This window comes from Macroventuria anomochaeta, assembly GCF_010093625.1.
Source record: "Macroventuria anomochaeta strain CBS 525.71 unplaced genomic scaffold BU25scaffold_47, whole genome shotgun sequence".
Lineage (NCBI taxonomy): Eukaryota > Fungi > Ascomycota > Dothideomycetes > Pleosporales > Didymellaceae > Macroventuria > Macroventuria anomochaeta.
This window is the reverse complement of record NW_022985408.1, coordinates 7,501-28,221: the sequence shown is the minus strand read 5'-3', so window position 1 is coordinate 28,221 and position 20,721 is coordinate 7,501. Positions and strand designations below refer to the sequence as shown.

At 51.1% G+C, this 20,721-nt stretch overlaps 10 protein-coding genes across 10 annotated transcripts; 6 read left to right on the top strand and 4 right to left on the bottom strand.

The window, feature by feature from the left end:
* Positions 1-1,775: 1,775 nt before the first annotated feature.
* BU25DRAFT_215487 (uncharacterized protein) lies at positions 1,776-2,180 on the bottom strand. The gene has a single exon (XM_033701254.1). It carries the CDS (start codon positions 2,051-2,053, stop codon positions 1,817-1,819), a length of 237 nt encoding a protein of 78 aa, XP_033556309.1. The 5' UTR covers positions 2,054-2,180; the 3' UTR covers positions 1,776-1,816.
* A 132-nt stretch (positions 2,181-2,312) lies between these two features.
* BU25DRAFT_352826 (uncharacterized protein) lies at positions 2,313-3,286 on the top strand (the record flags this gene model as incomplete). Its single annotated transcript, XM_033703427.1, has 2 exons — positions 2,313-2,827; positions 2,875-3,286. Coding segments are annotated over 2 exons (927 nt in total), but the record flags the coding sequence as incomplete, so codon positions are not given.
* A 152-nt stretch (positions 3,287-3,438) lies between these two features.
* On the top strand, positions 3,439-4,077 carry BU25DRAFT_480952 (uncharacterized protein). The gene is made up of 2 exons (XM_033711072.1): positions 3,439-3,597; positions 3,664-4,077. The coding sequence occupies exons 1-2, from the start codon at positions 3,595-3,597 to the stop codon at positions 3,865-3,867; spliced, it is 207 nt and encodes a 68-aa protein (XP_033556307.1). The 5' UTR covers positions 3,439-3,594; the 3' UTR covers positions 3,868-4,077.
* A 199-nt stretch (positions 4,078-4,276) lies between these two features.
* Positions 4,277-5,436, top strand: BU25DRAFT_326195 (uncharacterized protein; the record flags this gene model as incomplete). Its single annotated transcript, XM_033702294.1, has 2 exons — positions 4,277-4,692; positions 4,755-5,436. Coding segments are annotated over 2 exons (1,098 nt in total), but the record flags the coding sequence as incomplete, so codon positions are not given.
* A 2,349-nt stretch (positions 5,437-7,785) lies between these two features.
* BU25DRAFT_415470 (uncharacterized protein) lies at positions 7,786-8,585 on the top strand. The gene has a single exon (XM_033707547.1). It carries the CDS (start codon positions 7,866-7,868, stop codon positions 8,538-8,540), a length of 675 nt encoding a protein of 224 aa, XP_033556305.1. The 5' UTR covers positions 7,786-7,865; the 3' UTR covers positions 8,541-8,585.
* Positions 8,586-9,559, bottom strand: BU25DRAFT_403088 (Brix-domain-containing protein; the record flags this gene model as incomplete). Its single annotated transcript, XM_033705066.1, has 2 exons — positions 8,586-8,835; positions 8,880-9,559. 2 exons carry the CDS (start codon positions 9,557-9,559, stop codon positions 8,628-8,630), a joined length of 888 nt encoding a protein of 295 aa, XP_033556304.1. The 3' UTR covers positions 8,586-8,627.
* A 215-nt stretch (positions 9,560-9,774) lies between these two features.
* Positions 9,775-10,370, top strand: BU25DRAFT_215447 (uncharacterized protein). Its single transcript, XM_033701253.1, has one exon. It carries the CDS (start codon positions 9,929-9,931, stop codon positions 10,247-10,249), a length of 321 nt encoding a protein of 106 aa, XP_033556303.1. The 5' UTR covers positions 9,775-9,928; the 3' UTR covers positions 10,250-10,370.
* Positions 10,371-11,202: 832 nt separating this feature from the next.
* On the bottom strand, positions 11,203-13,821 carry BU25DRAFT_415468 (FabD/lysophospholipase-like protein). The gene is made up of 3 exons (XM_033707546.1): positions 13,796-13,821; positions 13,263-13,690; positions 11,203-13,212 (listed from the first exon to the last, which is right to left on the bottom strand). Exons 2-3 carry the CDS (start codon positions 13,454-13,456, stop codon positions 11,406-11,408), a joined length of 2,001 nt encoding a protein of 666 aa, XP_033556302.1. The 5' UTR covers positions 13,457-13,690; positions 13,796-13,821; the 3' UTR covers positions 11,203-11,405.
* A 1,342-nt stretch (positions 13,822-15,163) lies between these two features.
* BU25DRAFT_215429 (uncharacterized protein) lies at positions 15,164-16,097 on the bottom strand. Its single transcript, XM_033701252.1, has 3 exons — positions 15,963-16,097; positions 15,455-15,904; positions 15,164-15,405 (listed from the first exon to the last, which is right to left on the bottom strand). The coding sequence occupies exon 2, from the start codon at positions 15,884-15,886 to the stop codon at positions 15,644-15,646; it is 243 nt and encodes an 80-aa protein (XP_033556301.1). The 5' UTR covers positions 15,887-15,904; positions 15,963-16,097; the 3' UTR covers positions 15,164-15,405; positions 15,455-15,643.
* A 1,754-nt stretch (positions 16,098-17,851) lies between these two features.
* Positions 17,852-19,238, top strand: BU25DRAFT_215403 (glycoside hydrolase family 10 protein). The gene is made up of 2 exons (XM_033701251.1): positions 17,852-18,117; positions 18,166-19,238. The coding sequence occupies exons 1-2, from the start codon at positions 18,059-18,061 to the stop codon at positions 19,166-19,168; spliced, it is 1,062 nt and encodes a 353-aa protein (XP_033556300.1). The 5' UTR covers positions 17,852-18,058; the 3' UTR covers positions 19,169-19,238.
* Positions 19,239-20,721: the final 1,483 nt, after the last annotated feature.

Below are 20,721 nucleotides of genomic sequence, written 5' to 3'. Positions count from 1 at the left end.
CGTTCGGGTATATGTATAGGCTTTCCTCTGTTGTGCCCCGTTCCCTCTCTTCTCATTGACCCAGCCTTCTTTGCCTCCTGCCTTCTGTTCGTAACAAGAACACACTATTCACTCTTCTCGTTTGCAACCAACTCTGTCATTGTTAGACCTTGCTTATGCTTGCACCTGGCTCATTCTAACATCTGCCTCTACTACTGTCTGCTTCGTGTGGTCCGTTGTTGCTAATACTCAGGACAGCTTATGTCTGTCCTACTGCCAGGTCGTCCTTGCTAACCCTTACGATGTCTTCTTTCCTACTCTGCCTCTGGCTCCGCGTCTATTCCTCCTGCGGTTGTCGATGTCAAATCAGAGCTGGCAGCAAACTGTCCTTGATACTTTCCCTACTAATGTGCATCGGTATGCTGTGAACGAACAGCGCGACTCTATAGAAGCACAGGAGCAAGAGGCGCGATGAAACGCTGCCGAGCAGTCCATACATGCGAATGATGCGTGGAACGAGACAGCTGGGCTGAAGAGGCAGGTAAACCAGTTGAAGCATCAGAATGAGGAGCTAGAGCGTGGATATTCAGCCCAAGCCCAGCAGCTGGCCACGAGGGGCGAAGTGATCAAAAAGGATAAGAGAAAGGGTGGCGGAACTGGGAAGACAGATGAAGGAGAAGGATACTAAGATCGAGGAACAGCGAGAACTTGTCGACTTCTACGTCAGTATACAAGGTCGCGAAATGTGATGAGCCATCTACCCCGTCTCTGGGCAGTGACTGCCTCAGAACTATCTCTGGGATTGATGAATGGCAGGGTGACATCGACTACAGGAGCAGTGACTCTCCGAGCTATATGAGCCTACAGGATCACGGCACTGCCAAAAAGCCGTCTCAAATGAGAAAGGCCGCGTCGAGACCGAGCATTAATCAGTATATGACGAGAGTGTGTTACAAATCGAAGGGATGTGCAGACAGCAACGTTGGAACCGAATCTAAGGAAGGCGGGAGTAGTGAAGTTGAGTTGACTTCGCCCTACGACCAGCCTCGTGAGATGTTGACGGCAGAGCCTCCGCAGCATCAGCTTTACAGCCATGCTTCTGGCAAGAGGGGACACTCACCGCGCCGGACTATTCGAAAGCATAGTGTCGCTGAAACCAGTCCTCGGCGTACGCGTGAGCCATGGAAAGTGTCAGACAGTTTCCGTCTACTTGCATACAGGGACAAGGAGAACATGGATCGGTCTGGATATGCAAGCGCTTTCCTAAGAGGTCAGAAGGTCCTGTGAGGCGCATTACCACAGTCTGCGTAATGGAAGACCTTAGTATTCCAGTGTCTCGGGCATGTGAAAATCTACCATAATTTCATAATAATCATAAAGACCTTAGAGGATTGGCTCCAATTTCTTTCTCAGGACAACAATGTCTTCGTTCTGTTCGTAACTTGAGCTGCAGAGAGCACTGCCTATAATCAGTATCCACGTACATAGCTGTTCAACAGCTGGCAAGCTAGTGCAAAGTTAGCATTCCTACGACGACTATGCACATCCAGCTTCGACTCTTGAATAAAGTGTAACAAGTTACGGGACATTAAGGCTTCAAGAAAATCACTTTCGTGCATTTTAACAACACAACGTTTACATTTTGGATATTAAAAATGTGTAAGTCACGATCACAGTCCCCTAAGAAGCATATCCATTCAAGCGTGTTAGTTTCGATACGGGTATAACTTATGAACTCATCTACACGATCGTTCCAGTCATGTTCCCATCGTCCGCCGGAAAATATAGCTCGGGCTTACTCTCAAACTCAGCGCAGTCTTCCATCGACCCGATAGTCCTACGTATTGTTTACCGTAGCTATCAGTATACCACAGCGGCCCACGCCGTCATAACATCGCTTCCGCTGCAGTCGTGTTAGCAATGTGTCCTTCGTGATCTGAGAAAGCTTGAGCCAATCGGTGTGATGTCGCCCTAACTGAGCACCGCTCGTGGTGCATCCGCCCAATGAGTGTCTGCCATAGCAAGAGCAGAGAATGACGAGGGAACTCCTGTCAGAAGTAGTTGACAGCAGCATCTTGATGTTGGAAGAGTTGGAGCGCTGCCCGCGTACGCGACGTGTATACACTGCTGACCAATGAGGTGGCACCGTGTCGTTTTTGACCACGTAGTCAATTGCCTATGGTGAGGAAGCATACCTTTTCTGAAAGCTCCGCGCACTTGCGCAGCTCAGCTCTCGCTTTCGAAGCGACGCGCTGTTCCATCTCCACGCCTGCTCGGCCTACTAGGCAACCCTGCCGCTCACCCGTGAGAGTGTTCGGCTCCCTGATCATCAGCTGCCTTCAGCGGCTATGTCGTCTTCTCGAACACCGTGCCCAAGTCGATCGAACCTGGAAAACCGTAATAAGCTCCGAGCGTACAAAATCATCATCGACAACGACTGCCCTTATCCTGCCGAGCTAGAGCAGCACATTGCCAACGTCATTCGCAAGCCTCGCACGTCGGCGCCGTCGCCAAACGCAAAGAAGGTCACTGAAAAGAGACGCGTCGCGGCTCATCAGAATGAACGGGGCGGCATAAAGCAGATTGAACCTTGTTTCTTGTTTCGAGGAGAAGCGGAAGCGGATGATAGGGTGCTGGGGGTTCCTCTCATCTATTCAAAAGACGAGATCAATCTCTCACGGTCGTTCCTTCCACAAGCTTCAAGCGACACAATTACAAAGACTTGGGGCGATTTGTCACAGCCAAGGCCTGATGCAGCAATTGGATACATAACTCGTGGCGATGCCGACAATGCGGTACCGCACAGCCAGACTGCTTTCTCATCTGAAGAGGAGGATATTCTTGACAGGTGCGTATAGAAACGAACATCGAAGCTCTGGCTAATGTATCGTGAAGGTATCAACTTACTCAATATATGCATTTCTCTTTCCTTACCTCTCAGTGGAAGATGCCCAACTCGAATCAAAATCATTCTCACGCCCACAATCAAGCTACTCGCGATGGGGCTGTGATTGTAAATTACCTTCACAAGTTCTACAGCATGGCGTACGGACGCGAACCCAGCGCTACAGAGACTTGTCACTTCTCCCTCACCTGCGATCTGCTGAATGGCAATATCTTCGTTCACTGGTGGGACCGAGATGTACACCACATGGAGCTTGTGTTCGAGTTTTCGCTACGAAAAGAGGTAGAAGTGCAAGAAGCACGACTCATTCTTTGGAAAATTGTTTCATATGCCACTACAGAACGGCTTGAGTCCATCAGAGCAGCGCTCCCTGCATTCGAGGAACGCAGACTCCTCATCTAGAATGATGTCGGAGAGTATAACCGCGCCCTCCGAGTCGACTTCGGTGAACTCGCAGTTTTCGATTCGTTTCCAGACGCCGATAACACCAACATCGGTGGCATCAGAGCCGGTGAAGAAGAAGCGCAGAGGCACGAGTCCATGCAGTTGACGGGTCTTCGCTCATTTTAGTCAATCCCGTCGATTTCGATCAATCTCTTTGGAGCCCCGATGCTCCTAAGACATCTCAAACTCCCTTTTTGCTTCAGGCTCCCGAGATCATGTTCTGACACAGAGCAGATTGTCGCTTGAACCTATGGAGTATACGCTGTATGGTAAGTCCGGGTTGTAAGGATCCTTGCAAGGTTAGCGACGGGGACAGAACTAATTCTCTCCAATAGTTGTTTGAGCTCGTTATCGACCAACCGCTGTTTGATAGCTTTGTAACAATACCCACAATACTTATTCGTCACGTGCTCGTGATATCTAGTATTGAGTTGGTTGTCAGAGCGTTGGCAAGCACAATTGCGCTTCCTGGAGATACCGTCACCGAACGAGGGTTCCTTTTCTTCACTCCAGGGCTGGTCAGAGAAAATGCGCTTTGACAGAGAAAGGAGCGAAGACTTGAGCTGGGAAGATACATTCTGGATGGGTGCGCTTATCCACGTATGTTGCGAGTTGAGTCTCTTGCAACGACGTTATCGAAGCTTGTCCTCTTGAACCTTTGGTTTTATGAAGACTGACGCACTCGCAGTTCTGAAAGGATATGTGCTGAACCGCGCGCCTGATTTAGTGGGGAACAATAGAGGTGAATGGTTCTTAGCATGTGAAGATAACCGCCGGCTGTCTCAAACTAGATTAGCAGCGCTTGTTTCGTCGGTGGCGCGGACCAATCGGTAGCGCAATTTGCACGCTTACGATGCGATGCATTTGATCAAGAACATATTTAACCTAGCCTCGGTCCCATGTATAGTCGTCCAGTATAGTCGATCTATCACGACACGCATTATTGCGATGGCCGACCCTATAAGCCTTGCTTCTGGTGTCTTGACACTAGTCATCTTCGCCCACAAATCATGTCTTACGCTTTACACAACAATACAGAGCTTCAAAACCCATCCCAAACGAGTGCGCGATCTCATTGAAGAGCTAGAAGCACTTATCAGCGTTCTGGAATCGTTGAGCGACACGATGAGGTTACATACAGATGTGGATCTTCCCGCACTTGATCTACCTCTACGAAGATGTGGCAGCGCTTGCGAAGAGTTCTTACAAGAGCTCCAAAAGTGCTGCTCACGATCTGGGGGCGATCGACAAAGTTTCCGGGACTGGGCCAAGTTGAGATACATGGGGGACAACATAGACGATTTCAAAGATTCACTAGCAGCGTACAAGTCGACGATCAATATCGCCCTCACGGACGTGCAGCTGTAAGTCCCACAGTTCTACACCCAACGTCATTCGTTAGATTTGACTAATCCCCCTTCTTCAGTCGCAAATCTTCGATTACTTTGGAGCGTCTTGGAGACTACAAAAATCTTATTAAGACTGCAACCAACGATCTCGAGGCGCGACTCGAAACTATCGACGAGAAGCTCCAAACTTTGGTGGAGCGCACCGCGTCAAGCTCGGCGACAACAGAACTCCAAAGCATAAAGGAAGAGCGCTCAAGCACGCAAAAATGCCTCCTGATCTGCGCCGAGTTCTCCAACCTTATCGAAAAGCTCCAGTCTTCATCAGCAAAGGATCTTCCCCAGGGCACAGACAACATACCTGAGAAAATCACGAGCGATGGCATACAAGAATGTAGAGTCAGTATGGAACAAACGACTGCGAGGTTGGAAAGACACATGCAGGATATTCTAGATCGGATGATGTCCAACTCAAGCGCAACAATGACACAAGAGGATACAAGATATCTTGCAAGCCTGCGCGAAGAGTGGACAACTGCTCGCAAATGCAGAGACTTCTGCTTCCAAGCAGACCAGCGCTTGAAAGAGAACATAAGTGTCATCGACAATCACGCTACAGGCAACGAAGCTGTGCAGTTTCTGGTGTCAAACAGTCAAAAGACGATCCATGGCAAAAACCGTGGATACGGAGACCAGATCAAGCAACTCGGCGGCCACCTCAGTGATCAATCAATTCAGAAAGTGTCTGGCGACTTTGTGAAGATGAGTATTCAGAAGCCTGGGAAGACACCTTTGTCAACCCACGTAGATGCGCTGTCCGAGGACAACGATCAGAGCGAAGGAGCAATGAAGTGGCGACCGCAATATGGCAGTGGGAAAACGCTCAGATCTCGCCTTCTTTCGGATGCCATGACGAGTCATGATGTTTCAGGTGGAGCTGAGTCCGATCAATCGAAAAACTGTTGACGTATTGTTCTGAAAAGGCGAAACACATATGTGTGATATCAAGATAGACTGAGTGAGGGGTATATGGGGTATCCTCCGTCTTTCTGTATAGTGCTCAGCATCATTGCTATAGATGCCAAGCAAAGGCAGCTCATGTCAGCCAATATTGTGGAACTTCAGACTTTACAGCTTGCAAAGACTTGGAGACCGAATCAATTACTAGTATCTCGCCACGACTGACCGGCCGGCGCATGCTTCTCGAAACTTCTCGCAACGCGTATGGTCAGTCCATGGAGCAGCACACTCGCCAAAAGAGTGATCGGTAGCGCACCCGAGAGTACAAAGCTGCACTGTGTCAAACGAAATGAACGCTGACACAGTCAATCGCATGCGCCAGATTGGAGGCTGATGACGGGTGCATGCGTCCTCATACCTTCGTAGTGCATGAAGTGGCGGTCGCTGTTATTGACGCGCCGTGTGCTGAAACGCACTGAGATCAGGCCGCAAGATGGGAGCACCATTCGCGCGTGCATTGCAGTGTTTTCGTGCGGAGGTGAATTCGGAATTTGATCTCTCTGTTTTGCAGAGCTCTGCAAAATGGCAAAGGGCAACGCTTGACTCCTGGCATCGAATTTCTGATCCCTATCACCAAAACGACCTGTAGCTGTTGTGGCTTACATATGATATCACGCTTCAGAAAATGTTATGCTAAAGCTCAGACCTGCCGCTTATTGCAGGCGTGCTGACAGCTAGACGCTTAGCTCAGTCCGTCAGCTGTAGCGCTAGATTTCTGAGACTTGGCTTCTTAGAATGGGGATGAACCCCAAGCTCTTCATTCCTTCTTCAAGAATCAGCCCGTGTGACTCTTTGGGGGTCCCAGTTATTGCCCTGAAATCGCAACACACAAGCTAGATTAATTATTCTTATAAGCGTGGAGGGATATTGCCAACCTAGTCATTTGGTCAACCCCTTCAACGCTTGCGAACTTAGCTCGACTCAGATGACTACTCAGGACCACTTCGGTCAACCGTTTGGCAACTTGAAGGAAACTACTTGGGATACCATTTGTGGTTGACTACCTGGGATACCATTTGTGGTTAACTACCTGGGATACCATTTGTGGTTGCCTACTTGGGATTCCTCACATCATAACGTCAGTCAAAGCAAAATGCATTGGAGGCGGTGCTTGAACTGATGTCGGCCACGAACAATTCTCACTTTGTGTTGGAAAGTCCTCTTTTACTTAGTGCATTGGTAAAATTTGCTCTCTGTGCCTTACGAACTATGGCGCTCTAACTGCTTTTAACGAGGAGTAGCTACTCACTATGCTGAGAGAGGCCTACCCAGAAAGCAGTTGGAAAGAAATCTCGACAGCGTACACTCGGCGTAGATGCTCCAATAGGCAGCGAACGCACCGTGCTTTGCGAGAGAAATACAAGAGGATGAAGAACCTTCAGCTTTTCATGATATAGATGATCTTAGACGCTGAACGCTTTCAACAAAAAGGAGTACTCAGGAGATACAAAAAGAGACTGGCTCCTGGCAACGTCAGATCCCAGAAAAAGAAGAAGGGATCACCACTTACTTTACACTTTTTGTAAGGGTATGTGTGACAGCGAGCTCAGTAGCAGTAGGGAGTTCGCACCATAAGATTAATTGCTACCGTTCTCAGGCTATCGTGTGGCCGATTATCTATGCGCTCGCTCGCTCGTGCCACGCTAGCGTCACGATAGGCTAGCGCCATCATCCCAACACGTGACAGTATACTTTACCACGGCACTGTAACCCCGTTACAATAACAGAAAAGTATATATAAAGTTTAAAAATACACTAAACTACTAGTATTTAATTAATAGGATAACTATAATATAGTAGAGAAGCACTTAGAGATAGTAAAAAGAGTTAAAGATGTAGCAAAAATCAAGTAGATAGTGGAAGTCCTAGAGGCGTTAGTAGAGGCTATGAAAAAGGATAGGGTAGTATTATTATACTAGCTTTTAGAGGCTAACCTATGGAAGAAGTAGAGGTAGGCGCTGAGGACCTAACAGGTTACCTGCAATCCTCAGAGGTCAAACCGCCCGAACGCCAACAGCCCCATGGCCCCACAGTCGGCGTTTATGGTCGAAGCTCCGACAACTTTTTCCTCAACTTGACAGCAACCTCATCCTGTCGCAAACCGCATTGCGCCCGCAACCCTCCTTGCAAATCCTCGAGACAGCCAGAGGCATCCACTCATACGAACTATCATGTCACCAATACCAGACGACGACAGCCTCCTCTACGAGGAACGCATCTCGCAATTTGTCTCGCTTCCGCCCGCCGCGCTCGCAACACCACTGCCCGCCCTCTGCGCGTCCGTCTTCTCGCCGCTGCTGCTCTCCTACTTCCCGCCAGCGCGCGGCATCATCCTCGCATACGAAGATGTCTCTCTCTCGTCGTTGCCGCCCACCAAGGCGCAATCCACAGACACAGAAGCGGAGGTACTGTTGCGCCATGTCGACGAATATTCCAGCCCGTTCCTCTGGGCCACGGCGACGTTCCTGATCTGGCGCCCCAAGCACAACAAGTGGATCACCGGGCGCGTCACGCACCAGAGCAAGACGCACATCACCCTCTCCTACATGAACATATTCCCCATCTCCATCCTCGCGACGCACCTGCCCCCGACTTGGACGTTCAGGACCCAGCAGACAGACGAGGGAGTGTGGGTGAGCGAGGATGGGGAGGTCGCTGGAGATTTACGAGTGAGGCTGCTAGACTTCGACGGGAGAACGGATGGGAAGGCGAGGGGCAAGGGGCTGAGGCTGGAGGGCAGTCTGCTGAGCGAGGAGGAAGAGAAGAGGAAGGAGAAGGGAAAAGGGAAGGCAAGGCGGGGCATTCTGAAGAGTACACAGTCGAGTCAGGAGGTTGCTGATGCATAATTTAGTGACGAGTTGCATTGTCAGGCGTCCAGGAAAAGTCATTTCATTGGGGTATATCCAGCTTTCAGTCACGAGCACAACAACACATCACAAGTAGTCCTTCTTCCGCCCCGTTCTTGTGTACTGGTTCAGATGCCACTCGACGTCGCCCTCCTTGTTGTCCAGCGTGCCTGCCCGGATCTCGAACAGGCGCATGCTCATCCGCGGCCCGACCTCAGCCAGCTCCACCGACTGGTACCCTGTCTTGACGAAGACGTGGTGGCGGACCTCGATTGTGTCCTCGATGTTCTTGAACCTAAATGTGTCAGTAATGTCTTGTGTTGCGGTGTTGAGACGTACGTGACGACGCGGTTGCCAATCTTGGCCGTGGCCTCGCGCGGCGGGAACAGATGCTTCAGGACCTGCACGACGCGCTTGCCCAGCTTCGACTCGAAGCCCTCGAAGATGAGGTGCGGATACGACTCGGACACAGTGCCGCGGGCGCTGTTGGGGATGTCGGCGCGCAGCACGACATTGTGCAGGCTGAAGCTCGCAGTGGGCCCGTGGGGGAAGTGGCTGACGGTCAGGGCGGTCGGGGTGCCGCGGTGCTCGTGCAGCAGGACGATGTCGCTGAGCCCGCTGCTCTTGGCGCTCTCGACGAGGTTGTTCAGGATCAAGTTGCCGCGGTTGAGGCGCACGCTTGTCGGCAGCAGCAGGCGCATCTCCTTGGCGAAGGTGCCCAGCCGCGACGAGGGGTCGCGCGACGTCGTCACCAGGATGCGCGGGTCCACGACGCCCGACAGCTGCGCGTACTCGTCGTCCACGCCCAGCTCCTCCTCGACAGAGCGGTCGGCGCGGCTCTCGTCGTACTTGAAGTCGGCGCGCAGGGCCTCGTCGTCGGCGAGGTCTTTGGTGAGCGGCTTGCCTGAAGCGAGCGAGGCCTTGAGGGCGGCGCGCTTGCTGGCGAGCTCGGCGTCGCGCAGGGTGAGGGCGCGCCGGTAGAGGTAGTCGCGGCGCTCGCGGGCCTGCTTGCGGATCATTGCGAAGAAAAGCGAAGCGAGTGTATCAGGAAGACAGTGAAGAGAACTGGCGCAATCGGTTTGCGAGGGTTGATGCTCAGCAGCAAGGGTAAGCGTGATCGTGTTGCAAGCGTTCGTTGTGGGCAGCAGAAGTTCGATCTGAAGTCGAGTTAGGAAATTTTGGGAGCTTAACTCCGGTTCCCCCGCTAGCGTCACCCCGCTTGCACCGTTGGAACCTTATCTACCTCGAGGTGCAACTCGACTTGGCCTCCACATCTCCTTCCGCATCGAGTCTCGCAGGCACCGTCCCAAGACTGCGCTCAGCATGCTGTCCAGCGCTACCAACCGTGTCAAGATGGCACCCGCAGCAAGCATTCCGCGGCAACGATTATGGTATTGAGGCTGTCCATGGGACAGCTTACAGGGCGATGGTCGAGTCTGTACCGGAGTCTCCAACCTATCGAGACGTGCCGCGAGGCAGCTGCCGAGTCAAATGCGGAGAACCAGGGCATCAATGCAACGGTCAATGACCTGCGCGTGGCTGATGACACCTTCTGCCGTTTGAATATCCTCAGTCCTTACACACAATACTCTGGTCTGGATTACTACGATACAACCACGCAGTTACCTCCTCCTTCCTCACCACCATCTCACGAAGGCTTTTCGAACCGCGAGTGGGTGCAATCCGGTCTCGGTGTGCCGCTCGACTAGACGGGCAACTCACCTCAGGCCTCGGCAGCATACCTAGACATTGGCGATTACCCTCGGAACTCGTGGCTAGATGACCTGGCGTTCCTTCTGGACAACGGGATCAATGTTTCGCTTGTCCACCGCAATCTAGACTTCGCTTGTCCGGTAAGTGGCTCTCAGCACAAGTTGCTCACGTCGCTGACACTTTCCAGTGGGTCAGTGGTGAGGCCGTTGCAAAGGCGATTAATTGGACCGGCTGCGCTGGACATGCAGCCGCCCAGTACGCGGGTTCGATCTACGTAGCCCATCCTAGTGTGTAGCGGAGCGAACGGCGCAGTTGACCGTCACCTCGTGATTCCTGCACACGAACGAAGTCGGGAACCGCGAACAGGCGCACGGGAGGTCACTAAGACCAGAGTGTAGACCTTCCATGTTGCGGAAACGAAAAATCTCCCAAGGAAGCAATGGATATAGGACATATAGACCCAACGGCTGTAAGAGGAGGCGTTGCGCATTCCGACACGTAACCCTCAAACACTGAAGTGCGTAGTAGCAGAGCTGTGGATAGTTCTGTTGCTGGCTCCATCTCGGCGAGACGCAAATTTTACTCGTCTCCACACAAACACCACGCATCAGCAGCTTTGACACTCCAACACTGCTTATTATATTTGTCACTCGCTTATTTGCATCATGGATATTCTTGATGTAGTTCAGCTGTTAGTCATCAAGTCACACAACTGGATAAGGGTGAGGTGGCCGAGTTGGGTAAGTTTAGCACATTGCGTTCTCACCATCACCTTCCTAACAAATTCGCAGTTATGGCGCCAGGTTAAGGTTCCTCCTTAGCAATGCTCAGCAGAGCTTCCTGGTCACGAAAGTGGCGCGAGTTCGAGTCTCGTCCTCATCAATATCGTCTGTATTACAGATTCTCCAGGATTTCTTTTTTTGCGGTCGCGGTGCTTTGAGTCCACCTTGCAGACACTCTGGGGCTATTTTTTGCTAATAAAAAGCTCCTGAGATTTATGTTGGTCTACTAGCTGCGAGTACTTTCAAGAGTTTGAGTCACTCTATGCAAGAAGTTGCTACCATGACCCCTTTACCCCTTTAGAAGAAAACAAGAGCTTGAAGCCTTCGATATAAGTGAGGCTCTATCTAACAATCTTTATTGCTGGCTCTGTCAAGTCAGTATCCTTGGCGAACTCACGGGCTGACTTCCATATACGGGCTCAAGCCGCAGACCCCCAAAGCTCCACCCGTCAACAAACACCCCTTCTTCGAAACGCTTGCTCACAATAAAGCCCAGCGCACCATCCAACCCGACATTAACATCAACATCGCCCTCAACCTCAACCCACCCCTTCCCTCTGCTCTCCTCGTACCTCATCTTCCCGACTCGTACACGCACAGCATCAGGGTGCAGGAGCACCGCTGCAATGTCTGGCGTAATCTTGACGTCTACAAAGCGACTCTGGAACGTGCTTGCATCGAAAGGCCGACCAACACTGAACACCAAGTCGTGCGGCGGTGCGTGTGTGGCCTCGTGGAATGCGACGACGAACTGCACTTTGTACCGTCCCGGCGGGATACCGGTTTTGATGTTGCGCATGCAGATGTTGTCAGCTTTGATACACTGATATACCGCCGCTTCTTCGCATCGCCCATCGCGGTCTAGGTCTGCGGCCACAGGGTAGACTTTTCGCAAACCGCCGTTCTCGTCGACCGCGAGCCCGCCTTCGCCTGATGGGGATGCCGTGCGGAGTTGCGACATCGGCATCTCTCCAAGGTGGGTGGTGGCGCCGAGTAGCATACCGGTCTTGAAGTCGACTTGTACAAGCTGGAAGGTGTCATCTTGGAGCCCGTGTCCGTTGATACCGAGCCTGAAGTGCGCAGGCGGGATTTCGAATCTTGGCGGCAGTGCGGAGAGCTTCGCCACCATCTCGCCAAATTCTCGCGCCCGGCGCACCTGCTCCCCATCTTGCATGTACTGCTCTGTGAGCGAGGCCATCTCGTCTTCTTTCATCCACTGCTCCAGGCTGATGTTTGCGAGCCCCCGATCGACGTCAAAGCGGTAGTATTTGGTATCACTGTTGTTATACATGCGTCTCATCTCGTTGTCCACCCGTGCAGTCGACGTCGCCATGCCAGCAAGTGCAGTGGCCAACGAAATGTCCGTGCCGAGACCAAACGGTAACCATGTTGCCATCTTCTTGACGCTCGACAGACTTTGCAGCCCGGTGCCCACCGAGACAATGACGCCAATTGACCGACCTTCCCAGAGAGCTTTGGCTGCGTAGTCGACTTCGGCACAGGGGTTGTTGAACCCTACACCGCCGTCAAGATATGTCACTTTAGGGGTCCCGAACTGCATCTCTTCGAAGAACGTGGGAGCTGCAGAAGTAGCTCGCAAAGCCTCCCATATGCGCGTCGTCCGGTCATTGGGATCATAAGTAGACAAAATTCTAGGAAGACCCAGTGCGTTCTTCAAGGACGTAAGGACAAAGCCTCGACATCCGGCTGCGTTTGCTTTTCGGTGTACGGATTGCCGTGACTGAAATTTCCACGTATCGGTACGTGGCGGCAATGGCTTCGGCAAGAAGGCGCTCTCGTTGGACGTCGTTGATACAAAAGCTGCCCCATGGCTCTTTGTAGCCGCTACTGGGCTTTCAGTAACCATGTCCGCCCAGATGCTATTGTTCCTCTGTTCGGACGTGTCTTCGATCTCTTCAAAGAGTGCCTTATCCCACATCAACTCATCCTCGTCGAATCCGAGCTCTTTCAGCGATGACTTAATCGCATTGGCAAGAATCGCCCCAGAGAATCGTGTCGCCCCTGTCGGTACTTTTATCCCAAAGGCATTGAACGATCGATCATTCTTGAAGATCTTCTGCGCCAGCTTCAAATATATGTCTATACACTGCTCGCAATTGAGCCGCAGTCGGGAAAGCAGTATCGCGATGATCCCGCCTGTTGATGTACCACCAATGCTAGCAGCTGGTCAGTACGGGGACATTGCAGGGTTGGATCCTGTACTCACAGATCGAAATAATCACAGGGTCTCAATGATTCGTGGTCCCCTTGCGGCCGCCGCCCAAGTCGTTTCTCTTCTAGTGCTATGTTCTGCATCAAGTCCCGAAGCACCATCAACGAGGAGAGTCCTCGTACACCTCCCCCATCCAATGAGAGCAACCGTAGAGGTGCTTGAGGATTCTTCTCTGTGCTGATGTCCATGTTGGGTTACGAATCCCGCTGGGCTTCCGTTGTACGTCTTGTTCTTCTATTCAGTGTGATTCAGGGTAGCCTCCTTTCGTCTTATACGGTTGTGGTAATCTAGGCACTGAGTCAGATGTGACAAGTCCTCCGCGTGTTGGTTGCCTACAAGGCGGCAGTGATACTGTAGGCGGAGCTGGTGACAATGATGTGTATGAAGTCCGAATTTCAAGATCGTAAGGTGGACTCCGTATCCTATATATCGTCTCAGCCCGCTGCGGTACGGTGTGCTGTCATTTCGCCAATGCACATGATATCTTCGTGGTACCTGGCGTAGGGGCCGAGTAGGTGCCTGCTTACCACAGATCTATTGTTATGATGGAGCCGGTTCCTAGAAAGGCAACAGGCTGCGCCAGCGGGATCGGGGTGATCACTGTGTACACCACAATCGTCATTACATTTGCTAATCCGAGAAATAGAAACGTACATGTGAGTTGCCGTACTGTTCAATGATTCGCCGGGAGCAGCTACGGAACTTCAGGTGTGGCAGCGCTGCGCCACGAGCTGTGCTAGGGTGGTTTTCAGCAGGACCCCTATGCGGCCTAGCTCATGTCAGCCTTGCATGGGTTGCCGTGAGGCTCTGCGGTACCAGCATTTCAATCGTGAAGACGCGGAGAGGGGAATTGACTGAAAGAGCTGACAGTTTGCCTTATGTACTGGCCACCAAGTAAGTGTCGCGCTCTATCTTAACTAAGAATCGTGCAGAGCAAAGGGGAGTTGTGAACGTTCCGTGGCGCGCACATTACTTCCTGAAAAATCGGGACGGGCCCCACGCACTGCGTCTGCGGCGATGGCGGCGTCTCTGTAACCTTACCATTTGGATCAGTCGAAATTACCGTGAGAATGAAACGCGCACAAGCGCAAATGTCCAATGCCTCAAAGACCATTCGTGCCCCACAAAGCAACCCTAGTAGTACTTAAAAGTGTTTTGAGGTGCGGAGACTATGGTGCATACACCACCAACCTTGCCACAGCATTATTCAGGCGCATAACAACCAGTCGTCGAAAGTTATTGATACTTACTTTGCTCGAGTGGAGGACGGCTGTCCTATCAACATCCAATTCATGTTGTTCGTGGGCCTCTCGTCCATTCGTCGAACTTTATGACTTGCCAGTGCGAGCGGAGCACTCTCACCTAAATCGTAGAGACCAAGGCACGACTTGGAGGTTGGGAAATGTTATTGATGTCAACTGCCTCATTCGAGATTATCGTAGGATGTGGCAGTGTTTGGGGTGAGACTCGATCCTTAAGTTCCGTTACAATTCTTCGAAATGTGTTAGCCTGGCTGCAAACTTGACCGACCCTTCTAGTTGAAGCCTCCATCCTCACTAATTTTCAACAGGTAGTCAGGACCCGAGCTTAAGCGGAACAGGAACAAACTTTAACGTAACCCGGTTGTTGCGTTGAACCAAGCCTCATCACAGCCGTTGCCTGTAAAGACCTAGCTGTCGAGCTGCGCATCGGCAGAAGTGGCTTTCGACCGGGGATATGATGTTCAGCCATCGTGCGGCTAAAAGCTCGTAGAGCAGCTCATCTGTAATAGCCGAGGACCAAATCGCTCTTTCGGAACCGTTCGTCACACACGGTACGCTCCAACGGCCACTATCAGGGTGTCGAGAATGAGTTTCAATTATGACTGGTGCTGGCGTATGAAACGGAAGATGTAGCTTCTAATATTAAGTGAGCAGTGAGTGTTAAGTTATGCTATGATCATGATTGGACATTGAGTCTATAATCAAGAACTCGCGCCACCTTGACTGGCTGATTGGAGAATAAATGCTGCGCACGGCGACAGCATATTCGCACGATCCTGTTGCAGAACACTGCCGAAACGGTCATGTACACAGAGACTTAGTGAGGAATCGATTTGCTGAAATAAAGGCCAGACGTTGATTCCATGCTGCCACACCTACATTTGTCAATACACAGACCATCGCGGTGGGACAAACACATCTTGCCTGCTGCTCGACTCTGCACTGTACGTGTTAACATATAAAATCTGCTGCATCTGCTCGATACATATACATGATACTTCGTGCAACAGACCACCAGATGCCTTCTTTGCAGGGCGGACTTGCTAGGCTGCCCTTGTATGTCCAGAACTCAGTCAACTTGGATACTTCGCGCAATGGCTCGAAAAGATTGAGTTAAGTAGTCGAGGACGCGGTGGTCTCGTTGAATCCAATGAACGGCGTCGGTAAGCTGCTAAGGAACGCTGATGGAGCCTTGCCGGGGTCGATGCGAATTCCAACTACAGAGCGTGGCTCGCCCTCTCGATTTGCGTGAACAAGATGCTTCCCTGACTTACTTCGGAACCCGTCAAACGTGTGATCGGCTGGGGAGTGTATGTGCAAACCGATGAGGAACACTTCCTCATCATCAAACTTCATCTTCGGCAAGGCAGAATTCTGGATGGTAAAGTGTGATTAGAAAGAATGATTTAGAAGCCTGGATGCTGCCACTCACGAAGGCCAAGCATCTCCAAGGCTACATTCGAGGGCCCTCCATCTATTGTCCAGTATAAATGTCACGAAAATCTGCTTGAAGTCGTCGATCGAACCAGCTGCGGCGTCGTACGTTGTATGCAGTTAGCAGACGGAAGGCTCTCGAGCACGCCATTGTGCAAGCCGTGTTATAGGCCAGGAGTGCGGGCTGAATGTTCGGGGTCACGATCTATGCGCCGTCTGAGGAAGAGTGTGAACCTGGGTCGCTTGCGCGAGCAGCTCCAGTATGCGGCTGAGGGCTTAACTACGCCATGTCAAGCAGATCAGCTCATCTCCAGGGCCTGCAGGCGATAAGCGCTCGTTTCTTCGTCTCGAGATTGGAGAGTAGCTCCAGAGGCGTAGCCTTTGATATTAAGTCCTTGCGGCTGCATGATCTAGGACCTGCGCGGAAGCCGTGAGATCACGAGGTGTCCGCCGGGAGGTTGCGTTACGCTTGATTCAGCTCACCTGGGACGAAAGGAATCGCAATGCACTGATGTACTATTTACAAGTGAGACAGTACGAGACAGTACAGCTGTATACGAGAATTCGTGGGCGGTATTGTGTCCAAGAGCTTGAGGAAGCGTGTGGTGACAGAACAAAAGTGGGGCTGAGCAAAACCAGACCTTACTCAAAAAGGAAGGGGCACCTTGGTTGTCGTTCGACGCTTCTCTATTTCCTCAGCCCTGGCTTTGTTCGCGTCAACAAACCACTATCAGCAATCCACACCATGCATCATCATTGCAGCAGCAGGAGTGTACAGAAACTACACCGCTTCATTCAACATCATGTACGCCCTTTCGCAAGGCTTGGCTACCATATCAAGTTGCCTCTCAGTCGTTACCATCACACCACTCGTGGCCATCCTCTCAAAAGACGACGTTCAGATCTTTGCGTCCAGAGATGTAACCAGCATCATCGGAACCGGCTCTCTCATGTAGGCTGCATTTCATAGCTGCACCAACACGGCCTCCCGACTCCAATCACTCAGAGCTCTCATTGACCGCCATCTTAACCACAATGGGTCGTCGAATCTTGAGTCGAACAAACTGGCAGCGACAGGAGCAACGCTGAGAGAAAGTTTGATCAAAATCCCACATGTTTGCAACACGTGTCAAGCTAGAACATGAGTTTAGTGAGGGGCTCATGAATAACGCATATCACGACAGCGCACGGAGTTCATTTTCGCCATGTGATTTGAAATGTATTGGTAAGCATAAGAAAGAGTACATAATGGCAGTCAACAGTTGTTCGTAGACCTACTAGTGATTGTTGATCCTGGTCCGACGCAGACTTTTCCAGGATGTCGATTGGTTCCACGAGCTCGACTGCAATCATTTTCAGTGTCGCGCAATGGCTCAAACCACAAAATCGCCGCTAGTATTCATGTAAGTGCCTTCTTCCGATGTATACTTCTAGCATGAATGACTAAGGACAAGTTGGTAATGATCGTGAAACATTGTTGATTTGCTCCCGTGCAGGAACGCCTACCTCGATCCGCGAAAACATCGCCCGGCTAATAGGTTAATGTCCCACGAGCCGTTCAGAACACCTTCCTTATCAGCCTTAGAGCTCTGGAGCCAAGATTGCAAGGTGTCTCGGCTGGGGTAAACTCCCCACGGGGTAGTCAGTGGTGCATGCAGTGGCTGAAGGACTTCGTTCATCCAGAAACGCGCATCCGTAGACCAGGTTCGTGATCGCTCACGCCCAGGTTCGAACGACAGGCGCCTCGCAGGATGGTATCAATGGTACAACCATCTGTGAGCACTCAAGCATGTCCTCGACTTGCCGACATTGAACCTGCGCGGAAAAGTTGGCCACGGAGATTTCGACATCAAATGCCAAGGAAGTCGTCCCCACCCGCGCTTCCACCCGCGGTCCAAGACGGGCGTATCTTTCGATCAGCTTTGCCTCGCCTTTCGATAACCTTTTGATGCCGGGTAAACGTGTCCGCCAACCTGGTCGATGAATTTCCGTCATGGGTGTCGCCTGACGGTGTGCCTTGTATATAGGGCTCACGGGCATCGCTGGAACATCTCCTGTTGCACATCAAGCATTTTGTAACGACAAGGAACCAACATGCATCTCTCGACCATCGTCGCATCTCTGGCATTGGCCAGCTCAGTCTTGGCAGTCCCGTCAGTTTGTTCATTCTCTGTACGACGACCATCACTGATATCTGGCAGAACCAACTCCAAGACGAAGGAGCCCAGCCTGTACAAGGCATACCGTGATCGAGGCCGCGACTTCATCGGAACAGCTCTAACCATCCGGGATGAGCCTGCTGAGCCCGAGATCATTGACCAGGACTTCAACTCTGTCACCCCTGAGAACGCCATGAAATGGGAGTCTACGGAGCCGTCTCGAAACAACTTCACTTTCGCCGGCGGTGACGCGGTCGTCACATTTGCGAAGAAGTACGACCAGCAGATTCACTGCCACACTCTGGTTTGGCACAGCCAGCTTCCCAATTGGGTTTCCAGCGGAGGTTTCGACAACCAGACGCTAATCTCCATCATGGAGAACCACATCAAGAACGTTGCCGGTCGCTGGAAGGCAGCTTGCACCCGCTGGGACGTCGTCAACGAGGCCTTGAACGAGGACGGTACCTACAGGAAGAGCGTATTTCTCGACACCATCGGCGAGGCGTACATCCCCATCGCGTTCCGGCTCGCGGCTAAGTATGCTAAAGGCTCCAAGCTGTACTACAATGACTACAACCTTGAGTACAACGGTGCGAAGACTGAGGGCGCAAAGAAAATTGTCAAGCTCATCAAGTCTTATGGTGTGAGGATCGATGGTGTCGGGTACCAGGCTCACCTCGCTAGCGAGTCCACACCAACCGCTCCTGGTGCAGTACCTGACCAAGCCACACTGGAAGCCGCGCTGAAGGCTACTGCCAACGAAGGCGTTGATGTCGTGTACACCGAGATCGACGTCCGGATGAACACCCCTGCTACTCCTGAGAAGCTGAAAGTTCAGGCTGATGCTTGGGAACGCATCGCAAGGTCCTGTATCGCTGTAAAGCGATGCGTTGGCATGACTGTGTGGGGTATTTCGGACAAGTACTCGTGGATCCCTGGCGTGTTCGCTACCGAGGGTGCGGCGCTATTGTGGGATGAAAACTACCAGAAGAAGCCTGCTTATAATGGGTTCTTAAAGGGTATCAAGGAGGGCAAGAAGAACTAAGCGTGATTACAGGCTTTGAAAAAGAAATAGATCAAATACGTGCATGTGTCTCTACAATGTGCAATTCTGTTACGGTATCGGTCAGTCGGTAGGCCTGAGGTTGCACACATCAGACTATCCTGGACTTGAACGTTTTAGGTCAGGTATATCGTCGTCTTCTTCTAGCAAGATAGCAACTCAGCGCAGTATTGTATCCACCCGATAGTCCTACGTTATGGTTTACCGTAGCTATCAATATTCTACAGCGGTCCACGCCGCTACAGCTCAAGACAATCATGTTTATTTTCTGCTATTGATCAAGAGATAAAGGCAATTGCTTATATTCCAAAGTCGTGTAATTATATCAGGTGCAGGTGGGGGTTTCTGCAAGTAGTGAGATCAACGCATCCTTACCATCATCACTGTGACTCTCCAACATAGAATTCATAATGAATGGACTTCGAAAAACTCACTGGATGCAATCAATCAACGTAACAGAAACTGTGTACGCTTAAAATATATTCATCATGAACCCAGTTCCTTGGAGAGTATCTCCATGCAAGCATGATCAGTTCAGAACAAGCCTGATATCTGATCCACCCAACCATCATCTTCTGAGAGGAGAGTATGTACTCTGGCACGACTATCTACCCATGTATCGAACTGTTTCCACCAATCCTTGTGATGATATGATCGTACACGTTGCTCCGAGGCACTTCCCGCCAGGAAGCTTTAACTCTCAGCCGTTGGCCCTTGAGTGGCTCAATGGCTTGGTTCCTTTCCTCCAATAGCAACTCGAGCATTTCCGGTAATATCTAAAAATGATGCAGTAGTTGCAACAAATGGAGGTGTAACTGCGCAAGACAGTGAGTCAGGGGGGAATCGCGCGAAGCAGTAAAATCAGTATATTGTGTTGTTCTGTGATTGCCTCTCACCGGACCATTAGGGTCTGTTTACATGACGTATCTGTCGTTCAGACAGAGGTAGAAAGTGCTCGTTGGAAAAAGAAGGAACACTGCACCAAAACACGTGGTACACATAACCTCTTTACTCCATAAACCGTCACAAAAAACCAAAGCTAGCTCTCGCTACCAAAAACAGATTGCGACTGTTCCAGGGTATGCGGCGAAACTGATTATTCCCGATCGTCTCAGCTTGATCAAGTGCAGTGACAGAAGCATTGGTAACACAACTGCTTGGACAGCATTTGGACCTTCTTTGATGATCAATCGAAAGGGTTGAAGGTTCCGCAGCAGAATGTACAATATCTGTTAAGTTATTCCAGCGCAATGTTTTTTCGGCAGCACTTGGTATCGGGTCGAAAAACATAAACATTCTCAAAGCCCATACAATCAAGACTGTTGTGGAGAAAAGTACACAAGCCAGAAAGCGGAACGAAGCGAGACTGAGGCTATCGCACGAACAGTTGTCAAAGTCGAATCTAGCCTGAATTGCGCAGCCAGTGCAATAGTGTTGATTGGTCTACCTGTATAGTCTCAATATTTCCGTGTTGCAGCACCGCATGGACCCTGACTTTTGCATTGCCCTGCCTTCGCAATCATTTGAGTATCTTT